The sequence below is a fragment of the Poecile atricapillus genome, chromosome Z, assembly GCF_030490865.1.
Source record: "Poecile atricapillus isolate bPoeAtr1 chromosome Z, bPoeAtr1.hap1, whole genome shotgun sequence".
Classification (NCBI taxonomy): domain Eukaryota; kingdom Metazoa; phylum Chordata; class Aves; order Passeriformes; family Paridae; genus Poecile; species Poecile atricapillus.
Genome location: NC_081289.1, coordinates 53,448,664 through 53,470,162, shown reverse-complemented (window position 1 = coordinate 53,470,162; position 21,499 = coordinate 53,448,664). Strand labels below are relative to the sequence as shown.

Below are 21,499 nucleotides of genomic sequence, written 5' to 3'. Positions count from 1 at the left end.
TGTTGAGCTTGAAGGAAAAAAAAAGAGGCCAAGGGGTTTGCTCAAAGTGAGTGAGTGGCACAGCTTAGATTAGAAGAGAAAGCTGCTAAAGGCTGGTATGCTTTGATATACAAACCTAAATATTTCTGCAAAAGGGCAAGGGCTTACATATGAATGCAAGCAGCTGCATCTTTGAGTTACTTCTCATGGAGTGATTGGAGTGATTGAAGTCGGCAGTAAGAACAATAATTTAGCTCTTTCATGGAACTGCGTATATCTAAAACACTAATAAACATTTACCTAGTACAGTGATAAAGTATAAGCTCCCCTTTACAGTAAAGCAAATAAACACACAGATAATTATTTATTTGCTGAAAGTCATGCCCTCATGCCCAATTCAACGAGGAACAAAATTAAAACTTCAGAAATCTTACAGATGCCTTATATACTCACTACAGCATTCTCCCAGCAAAATGTACAAACTATTATTCACGCATTCATCTTGAGACTCAGTGGAATGGAACATACTGTCTAATACCCTCTTCCCAAGTCCTTCTTTGTAAATCATAAATGCCAGTAGTTAGTATAGCATACATGTATATGAAACATCATTAGCCAAGAGATAATAATGAAAACAGAAAACACATTTTGGAATATTTTATAAATACTATAAGTTTCCTTCCTTCCTTCCTGCCTTCCTGCCTGCCTTCCTTCCTGCCTCCCTTCCTGCCTTCCTGCCTCCCTGCCTCCCTGCCTCCCCGTCCCTTTTTCCCTTGTTCTGTCCTTCCTTTCCTCTTTCTCTCCTCATGAAAGTTAAAACTTCTTACCAAAAGTTCAGTGCATCTTGTAATTACAGCATTTTTTTCCATCTTTTCACAAGGAGTTAAAATGTGGTTCTCACAGTATTATGCTCTCTGACCTGTCTTTTTTTGGACAGAAAATTTGGAGCCAATAAAAATTATTAATTCTTTTGGAAAACCCTTCGCCTGAAATTTTATATTTTCTTTACTGTTTTGCTGTTTATTGGTGCATAAATTAAGATAGTCTTAACCTTGGGAAATGCTCCTAATTTAGAGTTTACAGTTGTTTAGAAAAAAAATGTACCTAATTAATCTTTCTTGAAAATATTCTGATAGTTCTGATTAATTTTCGATCCAGAGTCCTTCATATTAGATAAACAAACCCTGCTCTGTTTAGAAACCTAGCTACAGTTCTAATGGCAGAATGGCTGACAGAGCTCCATATGGGATGATCGACCTCCATCTCAAGGGTTGCAAGCACACTTACATCTACTGAAGGATAAAGTTTTATGACACTCACTGGAGAAATTGAAATTATGTAACTTGAGAAACTACCCTTAACACATATAATAGTTATCTTACCACTCTGAAAGATTTGTATGTGCTTCTTTATTCATGAACTGGAACTGTTGAAGGACACTGGAAAGCAACCAATGCACAGTCAGGACTGAATTATGCCGTCTCATTGGGTCTACCATTCGATAAAGGTCGTGCAGCAACATTTGGATCTTGGGTGCAGAAGAAGGGAAAAGCTGAGAAGAGAGACACTGATTTGAGTATCATACTGACACAGTATGATATTTGTAGAGTGCAAAGATATGACAAATGATCAGAAGACAGTATATACAGCATAGGATTGATTATATATTAATGTCCTTTCCCATATGCTTAGAAAAGGACTGTCATGCCCAGCCTTGCAAATCAGGATTACCAGTACTGATGAGGAAGTTCTTCTCTGCCTCTGAGCTGGCCCTGAGGTTAGCTCAGCTGGTCAGAGTGTGAAGCTAATAATGCCAAGGTTACAAGTTCAATCCCTGTATTGGCCATTCATATAAGAGTTGGACTTGATGATCCTTCGGGCCCCTTCCGACTCCAATAATTCTATGAATTCCAGATCTACTAGACTCAATGCTTCTTCAGAAAGTCTCCATCCTGGATACTCATCCAGGAAGTCTCATAGAAACCCTGATATCATGCATACTTTCTGAAGAAAAGATTCAGTTGCAGATCCTTTATTTTCTGAATACCCACCATTTTCCTCATTAACTATGCCTACTCACAGACACTGATTGTTATTCCTCCAAGTTCTTCTCCAAAAATTACCTCAAAGCATGAAGAAGAAAACATAACATATTCTACCTGCTTTTTTTTTTTTTTCTTTCCACTTTTTCATCTAGATCTACTCTCTGGTAATGATCTCAGTATTGTACGATCTCTAGTCCTTCCTTCTTTGCTTTTTTATCATTCTATTTTCTTATCACCTCATTAGTCATTTACATTGTTTTCATTCTTTTCCTTTCCTTCCATTGTCTGGTCTCTGTTTCTGCTTAGCTGTCGTTTTCAGTGGAAGCTCAGCTCAAATACTCTGTTGTTTCTTTATCTATTTTAAATTAAATTCAAATGATCCACCAAAGTAAAATCAGTGTTACCTCTATCTCCTTGCTTCCCTGCCCATCCAGCCTAATTACATATGCCAAAGACAGCAGAGAATGATAACGAAGGAGTAATGTTAGGAGATTTACTTTATAGATATATAGCCAATAAAACAAAACCCTATTTACTTTACCAGCTCAAATTGTCCAAGACTCTTCAGCTCCTTTATGAAAGTAATCATTGAATTTATCTGTTCCAAAGAGAAACACTGCTCATCTTCTCTGTTGTATGTTCCATCCTGTGAAGGAAAGGGCAGAATGTCTACTGAAATCACAAAAGCAATGTGCTTTCATTAGATCCCAATCCCTTCATTGATCATAGGAAAAAGTTACAGCAGCTCTCAACTAGCCCTAACCTCAGCCAGCCAGCTCCTTGATAGCTCATCCCATTTTTCTGTCTAGAGTAAAGCAGACTATGCCCTAGTTTTGAGTAGAAACCAACCCATAGAAACCACTAGTCTCTGGAACATAGGCTAGGTAATCATATCACTACATGTCTGGATGTCTGCAGCTTTCTACTTTATCCTGACATAAATTTAGAACCCATGACCCTATTTTAGCCACATCTGTCCAAGAGGCAGAAGTTGCCTGGTTAATTGAGTCTCTGTATGTCTTTCAAGCAGGGGACTTCTCAGAAATGCATCCTTAAAAATTCCCAGACTGAGAGAAATACTGCTGAAAGAGATCTCAGTTTGTCAGAAATGGTTTTCACTAGTGAAGCAAAATGTATGCTAGATTCTATAAATGCAAAAAACAAAACAAAACAAAACAAAACCCAAAAAAACCCCAAAAAACCCAAAACCCTGGATCTGGATTTTGCATTGAGAATAAGACATAAAGTTGTAAGAAACAAAATTTAATTCTGATGCTCATGGATCTCCATGCATGAGTTAACCCATTCTGGATGAAATTGTGAAAACACATAAATCTGTATACTAAAAAAAGACCATTTAAAAAAAATAGTGGTATTTTTTTTTAAAGCTTTGAATATATCTTTCAAGCACAGTATTTTGGAAAATGACATAATTTGAGAGTAGAATTTTTACAAAAGAAAACTCAATTGTTCAATATAATTACAGTTTTACTCCCCAGAATACAATCAAAGATGGTTTTGATTAAATAAATTCTTCATTCTATCAGTTGGCACCTACAATTTCAGAAGCATACAATTTAAAATTAAATATTTTTAAATAATAATGAGAAAGAGTTGGAATGAACTACCTTGCTCACAGATGATCCATATATTTTTTGCAAAGCTTCTATGAAACTGGATGTTGAAGATTCATTTGATAAGAGAAATTTGAATGTATCTTCAAAAAGAAGTTCTTTGGAAATTTGGTCCTGAATAGTTGATTCATTTTCAACTTGAAAGTCAAAGTTTTCATGCACCTGTTGGAAAAAATATAAAAAAAATACACTTTGAATGAAGATTCCAGTCTTCTTATAGCAATAAATACTAAACTGGAACTTTCAGAAAAGGTAGTAACAACACAAACTGACAGGACTACAAAACAGCAAATGCTGCACCACATTAACTCCATACCACAATGTTTGCTGCCCTCCAGTGGAAAGAGTGCAGTATTGCAGACACATGTGAAAAGCTTTTTTTCCATATATGATTTGAAATGTGATTAAAAATATAAAATGTCAGGTTATATGTTAACATATCTCTTGAAAAACTCATGCTAAGGGTTACTACAGAACATCTGTTACTACGGATGAAAGTATAAGTTTTACCATATGTAAAGACAATGAACAAATTCATGGTTATGAAATGTGACTAAATTATTGTTTTGGCATAAACACAAATATAGCATGAATCTGAATAGGTTTTGTGCATACTATAATTTTCAGGTTATAATATTCAAAGTTAATGTTGCATTAATTATCAAGAGCTATCTTCTAGAGCCATTTTTTTTTTCAGAAGAAACTACTAAATCTTACTGATTTACTATAAATTTATGGATAATGGTTGAAACTTCTATTAAGTTAAACATTATTAAGGTAAACATTATATTTTATATTTAGTTTTTTAAGCTCATCTGGGATAATTTTATTACAGCCTAGTATACAAATACTGAATTGTTATGATATACCACATTTCTTATACTAGCTAAAAAAAGTCTTCTCAGACTAATTAAAAATACTGTCTTTGTGGACTTTTTAAATTCTGCAAACTTCCTTTCATATGTGCATTTTTCCTTTGTGTTTAAAGAATGCAGAGATTGACTGCACCGTAATTACCAGACACTTGAACAGATTTTAAGTGGGAATATATTAAGTAATTTTTGTTAATATTTGTATGTCATAAATACAAAGAAACTTTTACATACTTAGGCATATGCATAGTTATGTGTATGAACATGAGCTAATGAGAACAGCTGGAAAGCAGTACAATAATAGTTTCAGGACAGGTTGTTCTGAGGCAGGAGTGGTACAAAAACTGGCACAGGTCTCATTTCCTTGGTTTTAAGAGCCTTGTGGATCATCCAGGAAGAAGGCACCACAGTGGAGGTCAAAGCAGGTAATGAAATGAAGAAGTACAATCCAATTTATGGAGAACTTTAATTTGTATTAAAAGCCAATTGTGTTTTTTTTAACTTCCTCCATTCATCTTTGTTCTGTCACATTTAAAACCTAACTCCACTTTCCTGCAATGCTTCATATGGATTTTATTTCACTGATACTCATTTGGGATAATAATTAGTCCTTTAATGTAAACTGAAAAGTTTGCACATTTTGATGGTCTGGTGAATTTCATCACAGGAACTCTGACTCTTGAAAACTGGTTTCTTCTACAGAAACTCTCCACAATGAGCCAAAATTAATATTAAAGTATTGGTACATTTCTTAGACATTTGAGGGTACCTATCAAAGAGAGTTTTCTGCTGTGTTCTTCTGGGTGTAATTTTTTTGAGTCAGGCATTAATTTGTGCAATTTTCTCACCTTAAGAACTACTGGATGTATGGACATGCTGAATCCAATGTCAAAGGTTAGCATTTGAAAACACTGGCTGCATCTGAAATACAATATGAAAGAAATCAGTTTCAGTAAGGTTAGGTACTCTTGTGAAATATAGACTCATTAAATAATTTAGGTTGGAAAAGACCTTTAAGATTATGGTTTCCAATCATAAACCTAGCACTGCCAAGTCCACCATTGAACCTGTACACAGCAAAATTCAATACACACTCAAGTCCACAGAACACATGCAGGAAAACAAACACAGATGGGTCACAAACCAACATGTGATAGAGACTAAATAAATTTCTAAGCAGCATTAAACATGGAAGGAGTCAGATTGTGAGGTGGTGAAAATAGTGGTATATGAAAGTGTTTTTAATGATTGACAGAAAGGGAGGTGAATTGTGGTGAAGGAAGAAATGCCTTTGGAAAAGAGTGAATGAGCCCCTGCAAAAGCCTTGAAGACATTTGGAGGGGAAGAGATGGTGAAACACTCCAGGCTCACTGAAGCCAAAGAGCTCTGCTGCACCTATGGGGATGTTTGGAGACATAGGCCAGGAGTTATAAGCGAGTCTTGTGTTACACAAACAAGAGAGTCCACTTCATTGGTAAAAAAGAGATTTTGGACCGCTGTCAAAATAGCTTCATCCCCATTACACTCCTCCCCTCCTTGCTACCCTCTCCACTCACAATATAAGCTTTATTCCAACTTGTGTAAGTCAAATAATGAGCTTTACATTACTGCTACTAAAACACCTGGTTCTCAAAATAGCTTAAACACATACATTTAATAAATAGTAACTTATTTAGTACTTATCATAAAAATGTCAGGGATGGGACATAACATAAATAGAACAAATATTAACTTTATTTAGTAAAAATATTACATAATGGAGGTTGATTTATGTGTAAGAACTGTAACACTAATAGTAGTGACTACACACAGAAATGTGACTGTTAGTGCCTAGGTATATTTCATAACATACACTTTATAAAGTGTTTTACAGTGTCTCTTGCTCAGATTGCCTGCCAGAGCCAGCTCTAAACAATCTGGGCTACTCTAGCATTAACTATTTGACATATGACAGAATGCTCACTGAAAGGAAATACAACTTTATACATGTTAGGACTAGCCCAATTGTGCGTGATTTCTATTCATTTGTGCTGCCTGAAACACTTCATTAGGACAGCATCTGGTCCTAAGTATTCATCATAACCTTTTCACAAACTAGAAACACTGTGGATATTGAAGAGCTGTACTCCTTAAATGCAGCATGTCCTTACTTTACAAAGAAGTATGAAATAGATGGGAATTTTTAAGATTCTTGTATCCTCTGCATTATTTATTCTGTTCTAAGGAGCTATCTTCACACTAGAATTACAATGACTACTGCAAGTCACTTACTGATTGAAAGAATTTGGTCCTGAGGCAGATGATTTGCTGAAGACCTCAGTTATAAGTAGAAGTTTGTTTATAGCCTCCTTCATGTTGTTGAAGGCTTGTTGGGGAGAACTGTTTCTGAAGAATATCTCAAAAAAACTTTTCAGCTGTGAAAGAGAATACATATATTTTTGAGCATTTACAGTAAATCAGTGCTTAAAATCATTAATTAAAAGGCTGATAAAAATTGCCTTGGAATATCACCTTCAATTCTTATTCATTTGTACAATGAAGTAGAATGAAAAGCTTCACACAGCACACTAATATAGAATGACTTTTTATTTACAAATAAGTATATCAGAAACAAAATCTTTATTAACAGTTTTAAGAAATATTGCTCAGAATCTAAGCTTAATTTGATAAAACACTTTGCTGTCACTGGTTCTAGGCAAACAAACTCACAAATGCTTGTATCTTCATCAGTGGGTAACAGCACACTCAAAGTAAAAGCCTTCTCTTTTATTAGAAAACATTATTTATTATATTTATATTATATAATATATTTATATATTTTTAGAGAATATTATTATTTTATTATTATCTCATTTATGTCCCCCTTGACCTTCACTACAAATCCTTACCCCTGGTCAACAAGCTTTAAATAGAATATAGAAGAAAGATGTTGGAAAAATGATCAGCTACTGCAGCCTGTGTTTTGACAGAACTCTGAATATTCTGAGGTTTTCAGACTCATGAATCCCCACCAAAGGCCTGTTTGCTGGCCTGCACAGCACTGTCTTCAGGTGCTTTCATCACTCATGCAAATTCACGCCTATCATCACCTCAGACAGAGATTCAGGGAAACAACTGGAGCAGCACAGAGACCCATGAAGAGTGGGACATAGGCAGGTTTTGTAATATCAGAGTCCTCGGTCTAAGAAAGGGGTACCTTTGAATTTCCATTGACGTTATCATACAGCACAGAACCCAATTAAGGTCTGAACTATGTAAAACTGTTAGATAATATAGTAGTACTATATTACCAAAGAGTCACTTTCACATAGCAAAAAATACTACCTTCAGAAATAAAGCATGTAAAGTATATGCAGAAAACATTTTATATTAACACTAAGAAAAGGAAAATTTTCTGATTGGAAATTTCACTACTACATTTATTTAGAAATGCCAGTATATATTTTCTATTATCACCCACTTATACATGCCCCAGTGGGGTAACATGATGGAAGCATGTAGGCTTCTGTAGACAACCCTCCTGAGGACTGGTATGCTTGGCACCTCTCTATCTGCCTTGGACTGCTATAATCATGAACATATATCCACGGCAGATGGGTTACCCAAGTGTGGGCCTTGGTAAAAGTCCACAACAAAATTTAATGTGATATTTTGGCTCCAAAACATGATCACAGAACCACAAGGAGCTCTGGAGGTCATGTGGTCCAACCCCCCTGCTTAAGCAGGGTCATCTACAGTCAGTTGCCCAGAATTGTGTCCAGAAAGCTTTTGAATACCTCCAAGGATAAAGACTTCCACAACTTCTCCGGGAAACCCATGCCAGTTCTTGGTCACACTCTAAGTAAAAGTGTTTCCTGATGCTCAGAAGGAGCATGTCATGTTTCAACTTGTGCCCATGGCCTCCTTTTCTGTCACTAGGCACCACTGAAAAGGGACTTTGTCTTCTTTAAAGCCTCCTTCAGCTATTCATACACTTTGATGACATCCCTCTGGCCTCTGAGAAGCTTCTCCAGGCTAAATAGTCCCAGCTCTTTCAGCATTTCCTCATATAAGGAATGCTGAAGACTCTTAATCACCTCATTGCCCCTACCCACCCCACCCCCCCACACACTCCTCCCCAGCCCTGGACTTTCTCCATATGCCTCTTGTATCGGAGAATGTAGAACTGGACACAGTACTCAAGGTGTGCCACAAGGGCAGGCTTCTGGCTGATGGTCAGCTAGATGTCCTAGACCCTTTTCTGCAAAGCTGTTTTCCAGCTGCTGACCTCCAGCAGGTGCTGGTGCCTGAGGCTCTTCCTTCCCAGGTGTAGGACTTTGCAATTCCCCATGTTGAGTTGCATGAGGTCCTTGTCAGCCCCTATCTCCAGTCTGCTGAGATCCTTTCGGATGGCAGGATCATCATCTGCTGTATCAGCCACTCCTCCCAGTTTTCTGTCATCAGCAAACTTGCTGAGTATACAGTCTGCTCAATCATCCAGACATTTAACAAAGATGTTGAACAGGTAAAGACCCAGTATGGATCTCTGCATACACCGCTAGTTCCTGATGTGCTATGATGCATTCACTGTGCTGACACCAGAACTTATAGCATACTTCTCTCCACCCTAGTCCACAGAGTTTTTTGGACAGTTTTGGAGTCTCCAAGTCTCCCCTTGTGAGCATGAATACTTTCAAGCACACTGGTCTGCACTGGCACAGATGAATGGCTTTCAGTTTCTTCAGGGACCATATTGCAGTTAAATGTAATAAGCACTTTTTATTTTCCTTTTTAAAAAATACTGTAACATTGCTAACAGCCAGCCATGGGAGATACTTAAGTATGCAGCTAACATTGATCCTCCTCTGCTTTTTGCTCTCTTCCATTTCACTAACTCCATCCAGTTGTGCTGGTAAATAACTGAATGGTAGGAATTTGGTCTGTTTGCCTTTCTGTTCTTATCACCTCTGTTGTCATTTCAACAAGTGGTTGCCTTTCCAAGTTTTACTGACTAAAAGTATTGTAACCCATGCACAGATCTTTGCTGAAGGTTTATAGTGCCTGGGACTTTTTTTCATCTTTTTAGCAAAGCGATTTGAAATGCCAGTAGGGAAAAAATGACAATGATATATATGGCTGAAGTTATAAAATTAAACTTCTGACAGCAGGAAATGGTGAAGCAAAGGTTGCACTCCTCAACTCTGTTCTTTGGATATTTGCATGATACTGAAATCTTGAATTAAATCACACTGTATTTCTATACTGTAAAATGTTTTCCATGTGTACTGCAGTTCCATGAGCCTATGGGGTAAAGGAGTCCTAGATGCATTATTTAGAGATTATGCAGCTCTGCACATCACGTTCTATTTCATCTCCAAAACAGTCTGAGAAGTTCTTGTTTCCCAAAGTCTAAGACCACCAAAGTTGTGTTTCTCCCACAGAGTGGTACAAAGATTAAGAACAAGAAGCTCCACATTTTTCAAATCAATTCTGATTCAGATTCACCTTAAAGTGAAATTGTTCTACTTCAGCTCCTTGTTCAGGACAAAAGCAGTTAATTAAACTGTTCAGGTAAATAAAGAAAGTTAAAATGAAGGCTCATCTCACCAAGGTGGTTTCTCTGAATTTTGAAATTATTTCCAGCACCTCTGCCAGATTCTGTGCACAACTTACATTCCCACTACTCTGACTTGCACCTTTTCTCTAACTTCCGAAATCTCCAGTGGGTATTGAAGGAATAAGTGAGAAGATGGTCTACTGTGCTGCACAGGGAATAAAAGGAGCTGAAGAGTTTTATAAGGAGAGATGGGGATTACTGGAAGGAAGAGCAAGAGCACCATTAGCTCATTTCCACCCTCACCATTAATTCCCAAGCACTTTAACACAAAGGATACAGAATGCATACATTTCTAGTAACAATTGATGAGGACAGGCTAGCTTGCCCTGCTGGTAATCAGAGCATGCTGTTAGCTATAATAGTCAACTGTTGCCACCAGAACAGGCATTAAAAGAGAACTGGCATCCCCAAGAAATTGCATTTTAGTTACAGCCCTCCTTAGCCAGCCTAGAAAAGAAATATTGCTCAATAGGTTCTCATTGGAGGATATCAGGTTTGAGACCAATGTTTACTCTAAACCAATGGTGAAAATAAATATTTAGTCAGGCTGGTTCAGGGCCAATAGAGATGAGATAAATACTTAGGTTTTAATGAAACTCAGGTTAAATTCCAATTCATAAAAGAATCCTATTTAAACAAGTTCAGGTTAGGTTTGACTCCAACAGATTCCACAGGATTTACAACAGTAGGAACAGACAGGAAAAATTTAAAGTGTATGGATTAAGGGTGATAACATGTGAAAATCTGCAGCAACCTCAGGTTTTTCTGAGTGGATAAAATTATATAAATATCTATGTTCAACTGCAAAATACTAAAGAGCTGAAGGTTTCTTCAAGTGACCACCACTGATGCCGATCCTCTCACTTTCAAAGGAAACTGACTGTCTGTCCAACAAGATTCACCTTCACCATTGATAGAGTGTGATTAACAGAAGCTCCAAACAATTTAATGAGGACAGAATAGGAAATACTGCTAGCAATTGCAGGAACCTATTCTGGGACAAAGCTGACCTCTGGCTGGCTAATTTTTAAACACAAGAATAGGGTTTAAATTTTAGTAGACTGTAAGACTAAATGCAGACATGCACATTTATTTTATTCAATGACTCCATTATATACAGAATTGCAAGACTTTTTAGAAGCTTGGAGGTGTTCATCCAGATACTGGACTCATACAGTTGGAGATATGTTCCAAATATTTATGTAATGCCTTACAGAAGTGCGGAAATGCAGTCAAGTTACATGGATCAAGTACACATTTTCTGTAAAGGCAGAATGAACTAGAAATACTCTTTAGATTAATTTAAACTCATTGACCTTTCATTGCCCAATAACTTCTTGCTTTAGGAAAAGCCACTGGGAAAAAAAAAAAGGCCAACTCAATATTAATTTTATGATGCTTTTTTTAACCCATGTTGACATCCAGTTTTTAAAATCTGCAGTCATTAAAATTAGCCTTATAATCTCAATGACATAAATCCCTCTTGCTCCTCAAAAATACACTGAATCATCAGGTAAAGGTCTGGCAATTTAAAAAAATGCAATTTAATTGACAAAGGAATTCTCATTTGCAGATTTCATGCACGGAGTCATGGAGCCTGAAGAAGAGTGGAAGAGTGTGGCACTCACTGGGACGAATGTTATGATGACTGTAGTAACTCCCTCAAGAAAATTTTTCTTGGGCAATTTTTCTGCAAATTAACTTCTTAGGAGAGCTGCTGGAGCAGCCTGGGGCAGTTACCTGAATGGTCAGCTGAGGATAGCCCTGAGAAAGAGTACAAAATCAAACTGTAGTGATCTTTCTGAGGTTGCCTTCTAGCTCCTCATAGGATAGTAAACAATCCTGCCTTCTAATGAAACAAAGATTTTCCTTAACTAACATTAACTAACATTTCCTTAACTAACATTAATGGCCATAAATGCAAAATTAGAACACCTTCCTTTACTGACTGCACTGATTAGATCTGTGTTGACTGCAACAGGTGTTCAGAGACACAGCTCACATGAAGACAAGTCACTCAGGTGTCAGTAATGTGGAGGAATCCCACACTACAAAACAACATGGCTTATGTCTATGTACAAGCTAAACATCTAGGTTCCTCTTACACCTCACTGCAGAACACAGATGCTTGAAGAGCATAATTTATGCCATCCTAAAGCAGATGTCTCAAAACAGTGACATTAATTGCAATCTAAAGTTGCTTGGTTCCCCTGGGGAATCTAAGTGAGACACTGAAGAAAGGACATCTGTCACTGGAGTGCTCATACAGCCTGCCCACAGACAATACCACCTGTGTGTCTAGAATACACAGAACTGTCTGGGATGATGTTTGACCAGATTTACCATGATAAAGAGGAATGTGACCATCAGCAAGGTTAAACAGTAATCAGGAAATGACAAAGTGACTTTTGAAACAAAGGAGTAGTCAGCTTGGGAAATAATAGAAAAGGAGCATGAAAATTTGCATCATGGGAGAGACTCAGGGTGGAGAGAACAGGAGCCAAAACCTGGTCAGGCACTGCCACAAATCAGCCTGCTGGCACCACAGCTTCTGCCTAGATTTCAGGGAATACTGAGATGTAAGGATGGGCCCAGGTCCTCCATAGGTACATGTGAAATGGGCACCACAGAGCAGGGGCTCCCTCTTCTCCAAGCAGAGATGCACAAAAGAAGGGAAACTGCATCCCAGGAGAGCAGGACTGTGTAATCTGTGTTGCCTGTGAGATGGAGACTGGATAAACATGGGTGAATGAGCAGATATCCCTAGAGTTCCCAAGAGTATTTACAGAAGGAGGTTTCGGAATGTGCAATGTTAAATGAAGTGTTTTAAGCATCTGGTATAATGATTTATCTCTTCTGTTACTGAAATTGATAGAAGGTATATTATAATTACTGGTTGCCAGTTGATTGTATATCATCAGTTAGACACTTAACTGAGACACTAAACAACTAAACAGTTGTTTAACCAGTGTGAACTCCTATGTTTTTTCCTGTAACAGTAACTCCCCTTTAGAGACATAGATGAGCTCTGAATCTACCTTAGAGGCAAGGAGGTAGAAGAAAAGAGACCACTACTGAGCAATTCAATGCAATTTTGACGTTTACATTTTGGGATTTAGAACATCCTACTTTAGATAATTTCTATTAATCAGTTTTGAAAGATCTTGCTGGTTCCTAGTTGTAGCCCTCAAAATGACATGGCAGAAAAAGTTATCAGGATAAGAGTCGAAAGTAAGGTTTATGTCTGAGTGGTGAAAGCATGACCTTCGGTTTCAAGAAATTACCCTTTTTGAAGTAGCAAAGGGCATCCTCTCCAGATTGTTCTGCTGTGCACTGGAGCTGTTGCACTCTTTCTGATCAGCTGGATCTTCATGCTCTCGTGGTCTTACAGTAATTGCCTCTTCTTGAAAATAGCTTGAATAAATTCAATAAATCACTAAAAACTTTCAATATAGGCTCTATTCTCTCAGTTCACTTTTGTACATTCATTCTTCTTACTGGATCTCTCTTTGGTGAAATTTCTTCACCAGGTCCAAATACTTTTGGGCATAAGTAGTTGTTCATAGGCATAAAAATACTCTTTTACACACAAACAAGAATCTCCTTGATTATATGTATGGAAGTATCTAAATATCTAACATGTCTGCAAGAATAAAAACTAATTCCACACAGAAGGCAAGGAAGAAGCATACTTAGCAATAAAGCCATGTCCTATATTTTCTGCTAGCACAGGTAGACCTTTCCACTGACCAGAGGGCATAAAGATAGTCAAAGGCCATGTAATGGAAGAAAAATGTACTCATGAGCCATGTACCAGTGGTTCCAGAATAAAAACAGAGAAAACAGTTCAGTAATTTATCATAAGTTTATCGCATTAGCTTCAGGTAAATCTGTTTATTCCACTCCTGATTTATTGTTATGATGTGCCCTATCTCTGCAGCTCTAACATGGCACTTGATGAAAGGGGAAACCACATTAGTATCCAGCTATTTTTAACAGTAGATTTCCCACATCTTTATATATTTTTCATTACAGAAGTTTTTAAAAAAGATATTAAATTGTCCAGAAAAAAAAATTGTTCACAAAAACCCTGACATCTTGACCCTTAACACTTTTATAACTTAATTACATGGAGAAGAAAAGGCCATCTGAGAAAGGTTTCTTTTCTCTAAAGCTTCTTGCTCTTAAGACTAAGTCCAAAAGCAAAAAGCCACTCACCAGCTTCAACTACCATGAAATTCAGCCTTTTGACTGAGACTGAACTAAGAATGGTTTCCTAACTCAGCTCTGACATTTTAGTGGAAAAGTAATGGTTATTACTATTATTAACAGTATTTCCCAGGTTGCTGTGAGAGCCAAAAGTGTATCAGCTTGACTAACGGAAGCTGGAATTCAAAAAAAAAGGAAAGATGAGGAGAATGAGGATAATAGGAGGCAGGTCCAGGAAAGCTGGAAGCCACAGAAGGGCATGCTTAGAGAGCTGACTGGATTAAACAGCCAAAGCAAGAGGATATGTGAACTGGAAAAACACCAGAGAGCTAAGAGCCAGGATAATAGTGTAAAAACTTATGACATATCCACATGTTGTAGAGGACAATCAGTCTCAAGCTCTTACTTGGCTAAATAAGGAATATTCAGAATGAGAAAAGCAGAAAAGAACTCAAGAAAGAATTTTATTTGTGCACCGCATGAACAGGTTGACACAGATGAAGAAGACAAAGAAGGAAGAATTTCTTATTCTTTGTTTTAAGATGAGAATTCAGGATATGAAATCAAGTCATATTTGACTTTGATGTAGTTTTAAAGCAAACAAATACTCTTTCTCAAGGAACATGTAAATAATCTGTACAGTATCATTGTTTGAAGGCATTGCTAAGACCAAAAGCATTCATAAATTTAAAAATCTAGGAGAGAATTGTATGCATAAAAGCCCACTGGAGCTTATTAAACATATATTCATTACACTTCCAGTTTTGTGTTTCTAACCCCGCAGGTTACCAGAAATAGATAGAATCTGCCTAGGGACCATTACCACTTTATGTTTGTCCTGTTACACAGTTTCATGATGCTCTCTTGACTGCCACAAATGGAGTATCAGACTAAGCATGTCTTTGATGTCCCCCAGTCCAGAAAAGCCTTCCGTTCTTATATCAATGAAAAGAGAAATTATAGATACCAAAAGGAGAGAAAACAGAGATGGCATTTGTATTATTTGTTCAGTTTCCCAGAAAGAAGAGCATTACAGCATTCTAACAGAACCTAAAGAGCAAATTTAATTTAGTCCCAAATAACCCTGCAATCTAATTGATTAAGAATTGATGGTAATTTTTCTTGTGTGTTTGCTCCTGTAAGTGACAGGGAAACTATATGAAATTAAAAAACAAATAAATAAACATAAAGCAAAAAAATCCCAAGCCCTTCAGCTGTTTGCAAGAATTTTGCTCTTTATCTATATGTATGTTTGCATTCTATCTCACTTTAAATGTGTGGCTAATACTCAAGTAGTACCAAAGCTGGCCACTTGACGGCGATACTGCAACTTAATTTCCACCACGCTTGGCTCAAAACCAGACCAGCCTGTCATATTAAAAGACTGATTTCCTGTAAAGGTGAGGGTCCAATTTTATTTGCATGTATGTAAAGTCAAAAAAAAAAAAAAAAAAAATTCTTTACTCAAGTTTCCAAATGCATAATACACAAAGAGAGTTTCAGTGCCAGTTACATTGATTCACATCATAGCACTGCTTTAATAAATTATACTTACTGCACTTCCTGACTGGAAAATTACTTAAGAACAGTTTCATCCGAGCACATCAAGAGTTATGCAAGAACACCAGTCAAGGAATTCAAGTCCAGGAGGCACCTGTCTATTTTGGATGAGCAAAAGGATGATGAGCCATAGCAGGGGCCACGGGAAGTTGCTGACAGCACAGAAGAACCTCCCCTGATAATGCAGGATGTGGTACTTCTGTCTACAAAAGTGCATCCCTTCATAAAGCACGGGAATCAGGTTGAGAAAGGTTAATGGCAGGGCAAAGAAAGCAGTGTGTTAAGCCTTGAAATAATTAATCATAAACTACTGGTTTGCACACTGGTTTCTATAAAAGAGATAATTATTCAGGGGTCACCATTCTTCTAAATACACACATATAATGTCGATTAACACAAAAGGAATTATTGCATACATTGACAGAGATGCTTCTCTTTATTGGTACAATATGAAAAATACAAAGCTTCTATTTTATCAATATTTTTTCAACACACAGATTGTCTAAATAAGCAGTTTCCAACTCTCCTCAAAGAAATACGGCTATTACACAAGCCTCATATCTAAACATCTGTGTAGAAGAAAGCCATTTTCTTCCCTGCATCTCTTGTATCTTCCCATGCTGGGCTCAAATCTGGAGCCGCACTTTTGTTACCCTTTGACTGCACACAAAATCCTCATGACAGCTCAGGATTTACCTTCTTTTGCTTTCTGAAATGAAATACTGAAATATGTATAATCCAGAGAAAGCCTGTCAGCTGGTGAGCAAAACTCACTTGAACTCTTCCTGAACTGCCTTTTGACCAATGGTTATTCAAGGAATCATTCTGAAGCCATGCCACTATGACGATAAAAAGCAAATATGCATTGCAAAAATCATTTGCAATAGTTTAATAACCAAAAGGCAGTGGGGAATGCAGTATTATTTAATGAACCTCCTGTTTTTTCTTTACACAGTTTCTCTCAATCATTGATATCATATAGCTACCCCATCTCCAGTTGTTCTTTTAAATCTCCCTTTCATATTTCCCACATTCTAGTAACTCCTAGCAACCATAAGGCATTGTTGTACATGGGAGATCAAATTTTGAACATACTTAACATACTGAGTTTGTGATAGCAAAACAAAGTTAACCATAAATGTGGATGAATTTCTCATTAAAAATGTTGTAATTATATTGGTATGAGAAAAAATTTCCTGACCAGAGGACCATACACACTGAGGAGGTCTCTAAATTATGGTATAATGTTACTGAAAGCAGATAATTGAAATTTGCATTAAAAAAATATATATTAAAAAAGACAACTTAGTCAGTTATGGAAAAACACTGGCAAATTTTTCCAGACCAAAGTCTTCCCTCTAGGCTTATTTAGTCCCCGTTGGGTATTCTGTCAATCAGTGGAAAAACAGGTCTTGGAGATTCTGTCTGTATGTTGAGAGGTTGAAGCTTCAAAGTGTGGCAGTTTCCATCCTACACAGAGCTGGCAGAAGCTTGAAGCTTAGGAGATTTCTGGACCAGGCTCCTTGGCTGCTACAAGTATGCATTGCTCCACTGACTACTTTGGGAGGGATGAATCTCCTGGAATTGTATGCCACACTGGCAACTGATGGAGGGCTGCATGAAGTTTTTGAGAAATTTGACAAAATCTCTTAACAAAGGATATCAATGGCTGAATTCATATCTTCTCCCAAGACCTTTCTGATGGGTGACCTGCCAGCTCCTCTGAATCAAATACAGACCCTCTATGTGATTTTCCCAGTAGTGCTTTCTAGCCACTTTATGAATTCCCAGTGTCTCACTTCTCCTGGAAGTTCTCTGCCCCCTTCCATGATCTTTACAGGGCAGGGCACACTGTGCTGAAAGGCAGCCTTACACACCCCATTTTCCATCATTTTGTTAATTTGCATGTCAATATCTACATCACTACAGTTGTGTTTTCTTTCACGAAAGGTGCCTATCTTTTGGGGTTTTTTTCACCATTTTGATGAGTTTGCCTGAAGCTATGGAAGGCATAACACCACAACAGCATTAAACAGATTGGAACCCCTATAGATGCACTGCTAGTTCCATCTATCATTTTTATTGCTTCTTCAGCTGCCAAAGTGCTCTGTAAATGGAGGCTGGCACCCTGTTCAGCAGACTTCCCCCAGTGGGAATTGTTTTTCAGAGCCAAATCAAAATAAGTAATGACTACTAGCCCTTAACATAGTCCTACTTGAGCTGCAAAAGTGATGCTGCTGGATATTGTGCTATTTTAATAAACATAGACCAAAACTGAATCCCAGGATTTGAAAGTAAGTGACCATTACTCTTCACAAATCTAAACAGAGGAAAATACATGACAAAGTAATATATCTCTATGGATTTCCATAGTTTAAGTTGGGGGCAAGAGAGAAGTAGATTCAACTCACCTAATTTTGGCAATCGAGAATTTGGCATGTTCTCTAAGAATGTCATAGCCCATAGAAGGAAGCAAACACTTTCACCAGGAAACTCATTCCAAAACTGGTGTCTAAATGGAGTAGGATGATTTGTTTTCTAGAGGTGTCTGTTGCTTCAATGACTAGAATTAGATAATGAGCTTAAGCTAGGCACTCCACTTGGTGAGAGCTAAAATCGTAGAACGTACCAAACGGCTGATATCATCAACAGTCCTGACAGTGATACCACAACTCAGACTCATCCAAAGTCATGACCTGCTCTTACCCCAAGAAGTCTACATGGGCAAAGCACACCCATCCTTTAACAGCTGCTGCAGGAGCTGATCTATGTAACCTCAATAAATCATTGTCACATTGTGACTTTAATTCTTCAAAAGAGAAGAAGCAGTGGTACAACTGTAGTTTCTTCACAAGGAGCTGATGTGTTACAAGCACAGTCCCCTGCTAGAAGAAGAAAGGAATAGGAAGGCATATTTGCAAGTCCATGGGGATGCTGAGCAAGCAAGATGTGGAGAGAGAGGTGTATCTCCACGTACTTGGACATGTTCAGAATTAATCTAAGACACATATGAAACATCCTTCTTCATAAAATTGAGACTGGGGGGAACCATCCTATCCATGGTACACTTCATTCCCTTTATTTAGAAGTGCCCTGACCCTCCTCTAGTCTGTTTTACTGCATCTAAAAAAGAAATCTAAACAAACTGTTTTAAATATTTACTTCCCCTTTTTACAACACTGTCAATATCCCAGCAAAAGTTGCTACTGCACAGCAGCACCCAAACTGCTGTGCTTTAGAGAAAACACTGACTTTGCAACTACTGTCAAATGTCACCAATAAAAATGGGCTTGGACACATGCAAATCCCAGGCCCCCAGTGCACAAGGCAATGCTTTCCTCCTTCATGAAGCAAACTCCACTTGTTCTGAGAAATGAAAACTGTGTATTAGAAGAATATTCACTGTAGGATGTGGGCTGCTAATAAAGAAGGAGTAAAAGAGAAAAAAATATTCTCTAGTTTTCTGTCTATGTACTTTGCCTGAAAGATGTAAAGCTGAGGAAATTAAATGTTTTACCTTTATGGTAAAATGCTTCTTCTTGGGCGGATGCCAGACCGTGGTGGTTGAATGAATGAATGCCCGCAGAGGTGTTAAGGATGTCACAAGCACATATGCTTTGATGATTACAGAAAGGTCTTGAGCTTTAAGGATGTCCTTGTGGTCTGATGTAGTTGATACTTGATTCCTGGAAAGAAATAAGAATATGTTGCATTTATTATTGTTATAGCATTAAATATATGTAGCATATATTACAGTTCTTTTGAAAATGAGCTATAAGAAAATAGTGAAATAGTGAAATTAGTGGAAATAGAAAATTAGCCTTTTTTCCCCTAAATTAACACAGTAGATTAAATCAAGTAGGCTGGAACAAAGCTTTACATCAAGTCATTTTACTGATTTCAGCATTTTTAACTCTTAATTTCTAAACAAATGAAGGAACTATATTTGCAGGGAGTGATGTTTGAGGGTACATATGGGTAACTGCATTGTGGGAATAATTTAGTGTTACAAATCCAGAATATTCAGAGTGAAAGATTAAATCAAGATTAAATTAAACATTAAAGAAATCCAATCATCTTAAATATCAGAAATACATAGTCAAGGTATCCTATATAATGCTGATTTGTAGTGAATTCAGAAGAACATCCCCACCCAACCCTATGGAAAGACTGCACTATTGTTAGCACTTTCTTCTGTAATAAAGGGACAGAAACACGTGATGCTGTGTACTTCCCCTAATGAAAGCCAGTCGTTTCAAATATTATGAAAGACTAGGATCCTAGAAATAACCCACAATAAATCAGTTAAACCTAAGAATTCTGCAAGTAACTTTGTTTAAGAAGTGACACAGCTCTCTATAAACTGGCCTACCACTACCACAGTACACACAAAGAGAGTCAGCCACATAGAAACAGAACAGAAAAAAAGCAAACCCAAGAAAAAAACCTGTTATTTAAAAGCTCATTACTTGGGAAAATCTGAGCTATACTTGTGCATATTCACAATGGCGCTATTAACCTGTTTTGTTAAAATCTCTGAGTATCAATTTACCTCACAGAAAATTCAATGGAAAGATGACTACAGAAATTATTGGTCTCTAAGACTGATCACTGGTAAAAGACAAAGGGCTCTTCTTCCATTTCTGTGTAATTTTTGGCAGTATGTGGCCTTTCCAGACCTCAATTGTGCTATCTGTTAAGTAAGTCTAATAAGATCTGTCTTAAGGAGAACTTTTTCTGCCCTTTGCAGAACAGCAGGTCCTCAGAACATAAAATTTGTGAAATAGTGTAGTGTAGGAAACAGCACTTGATACCAGATTAATTATCAAGTACTTCTTGGTTCTTCACCTTAAGGGAGAATCTCTGTGCAAAGAACTACACATGAGGGTCTGTGGTAGGGGCAAAGCAAGGATAGGAGCAGGAAACAGCTCAGCCACCTTGGGACCTAAAGGTTCTGGGGTGTCTCTGGGTCTGTATTTATCTGTTGAGGTGCTTCAATGTCTCAACATAAAGACTTGGATGTTTGTACCAAGACATAATGCAAACTTGGCTAGTAACAGAAAAAAACATTCTGCAAGTAAGAGATGCAATACATCCAGGTGCTCCATCTGCTGTAGTCTCCTCTTTTGCTCCATTCTGCATCCTTGACTCCCAAACAACTGTGTGCTGAAGCACTGGCAGTTTCAGAGGGTGGGTTATCATTAACTTACAGCTTAGTGCTCATGCTCTGCTTCCACCAGTGCTGTGGATGGGAGGCACGTGCCTGCTCAGTGATTGTGCTGCCCTGGGACACATTTCTTGCGGTGCTGGCCCTTGACAGTCCAGGCTGGCCAGAACAGTCTGGGGTGACAAGTGGGAGCTGCAGGTCTGGAAAAGTACCAAGGAGATGAGAAAGGAAGTCAGCAGAGCACTGAAAGTAGGAGTGGACTCCTGCTGCTAAGGATTAAATGTATAAAATACAATAGACAGAAAGGAGCTATCAACATCAGATGAAAATGTAAAATAACAAATGCTGAGACAATAAACCTTTTTGGATCTCCTAGCAGAGAGTTTCACCCCCACCAATCATTCCTTTCCAGCTGCAAGCTGAAAGGCATAGCTGCA

At 37.6% G+C, this 21,499-nt stretch overlaps 1 protein-coding gene across 2 annotated transcripts in view; it reads right to left on the bottom strand.

The window, feature by feature from the left end:
* LOC131592688 (cadherin-like and PC-esterase domain-containing protein 1) overlaps positions 1-21,499 on the bottom strand; it is a 147,876-nt gene that overhangs the window by 78,646 nt on the left and 47,731 nt on the right. For both annotated transcript variants that reach the window (XM_058864370.1, XM_058864369.1), the window contains 7 exons: positions 21,106-21,262; positions 19,413-19,581; positions 6,802-6,944; positions 5,379-5,451; positions 3,653-3,820; positions 2,566-2,670; positions 1,362-1,531 (listed from right to left, as the gene is read on the bottom strand). In XM_058864370.1, coding sequence (XP_058720353.1) covers positions 1,362-1,531; positions 2,566-2,670; positions 3,653-3,820; positions 5,379-5,451; positions 6,802-6,944; positions 19,413-19,581; positions 21,106-21,262 — 985 coding nt within the window. The remainder of the gene's footprint in view (positions 1-1,361; positions 1,532-2,565; positions 2,671-3,652; positions 3,821-5,378; positions 5,452-6,801; positions 6,945-19,412; positions 19,582-21,105; positions 21,263-21,499) is intronic.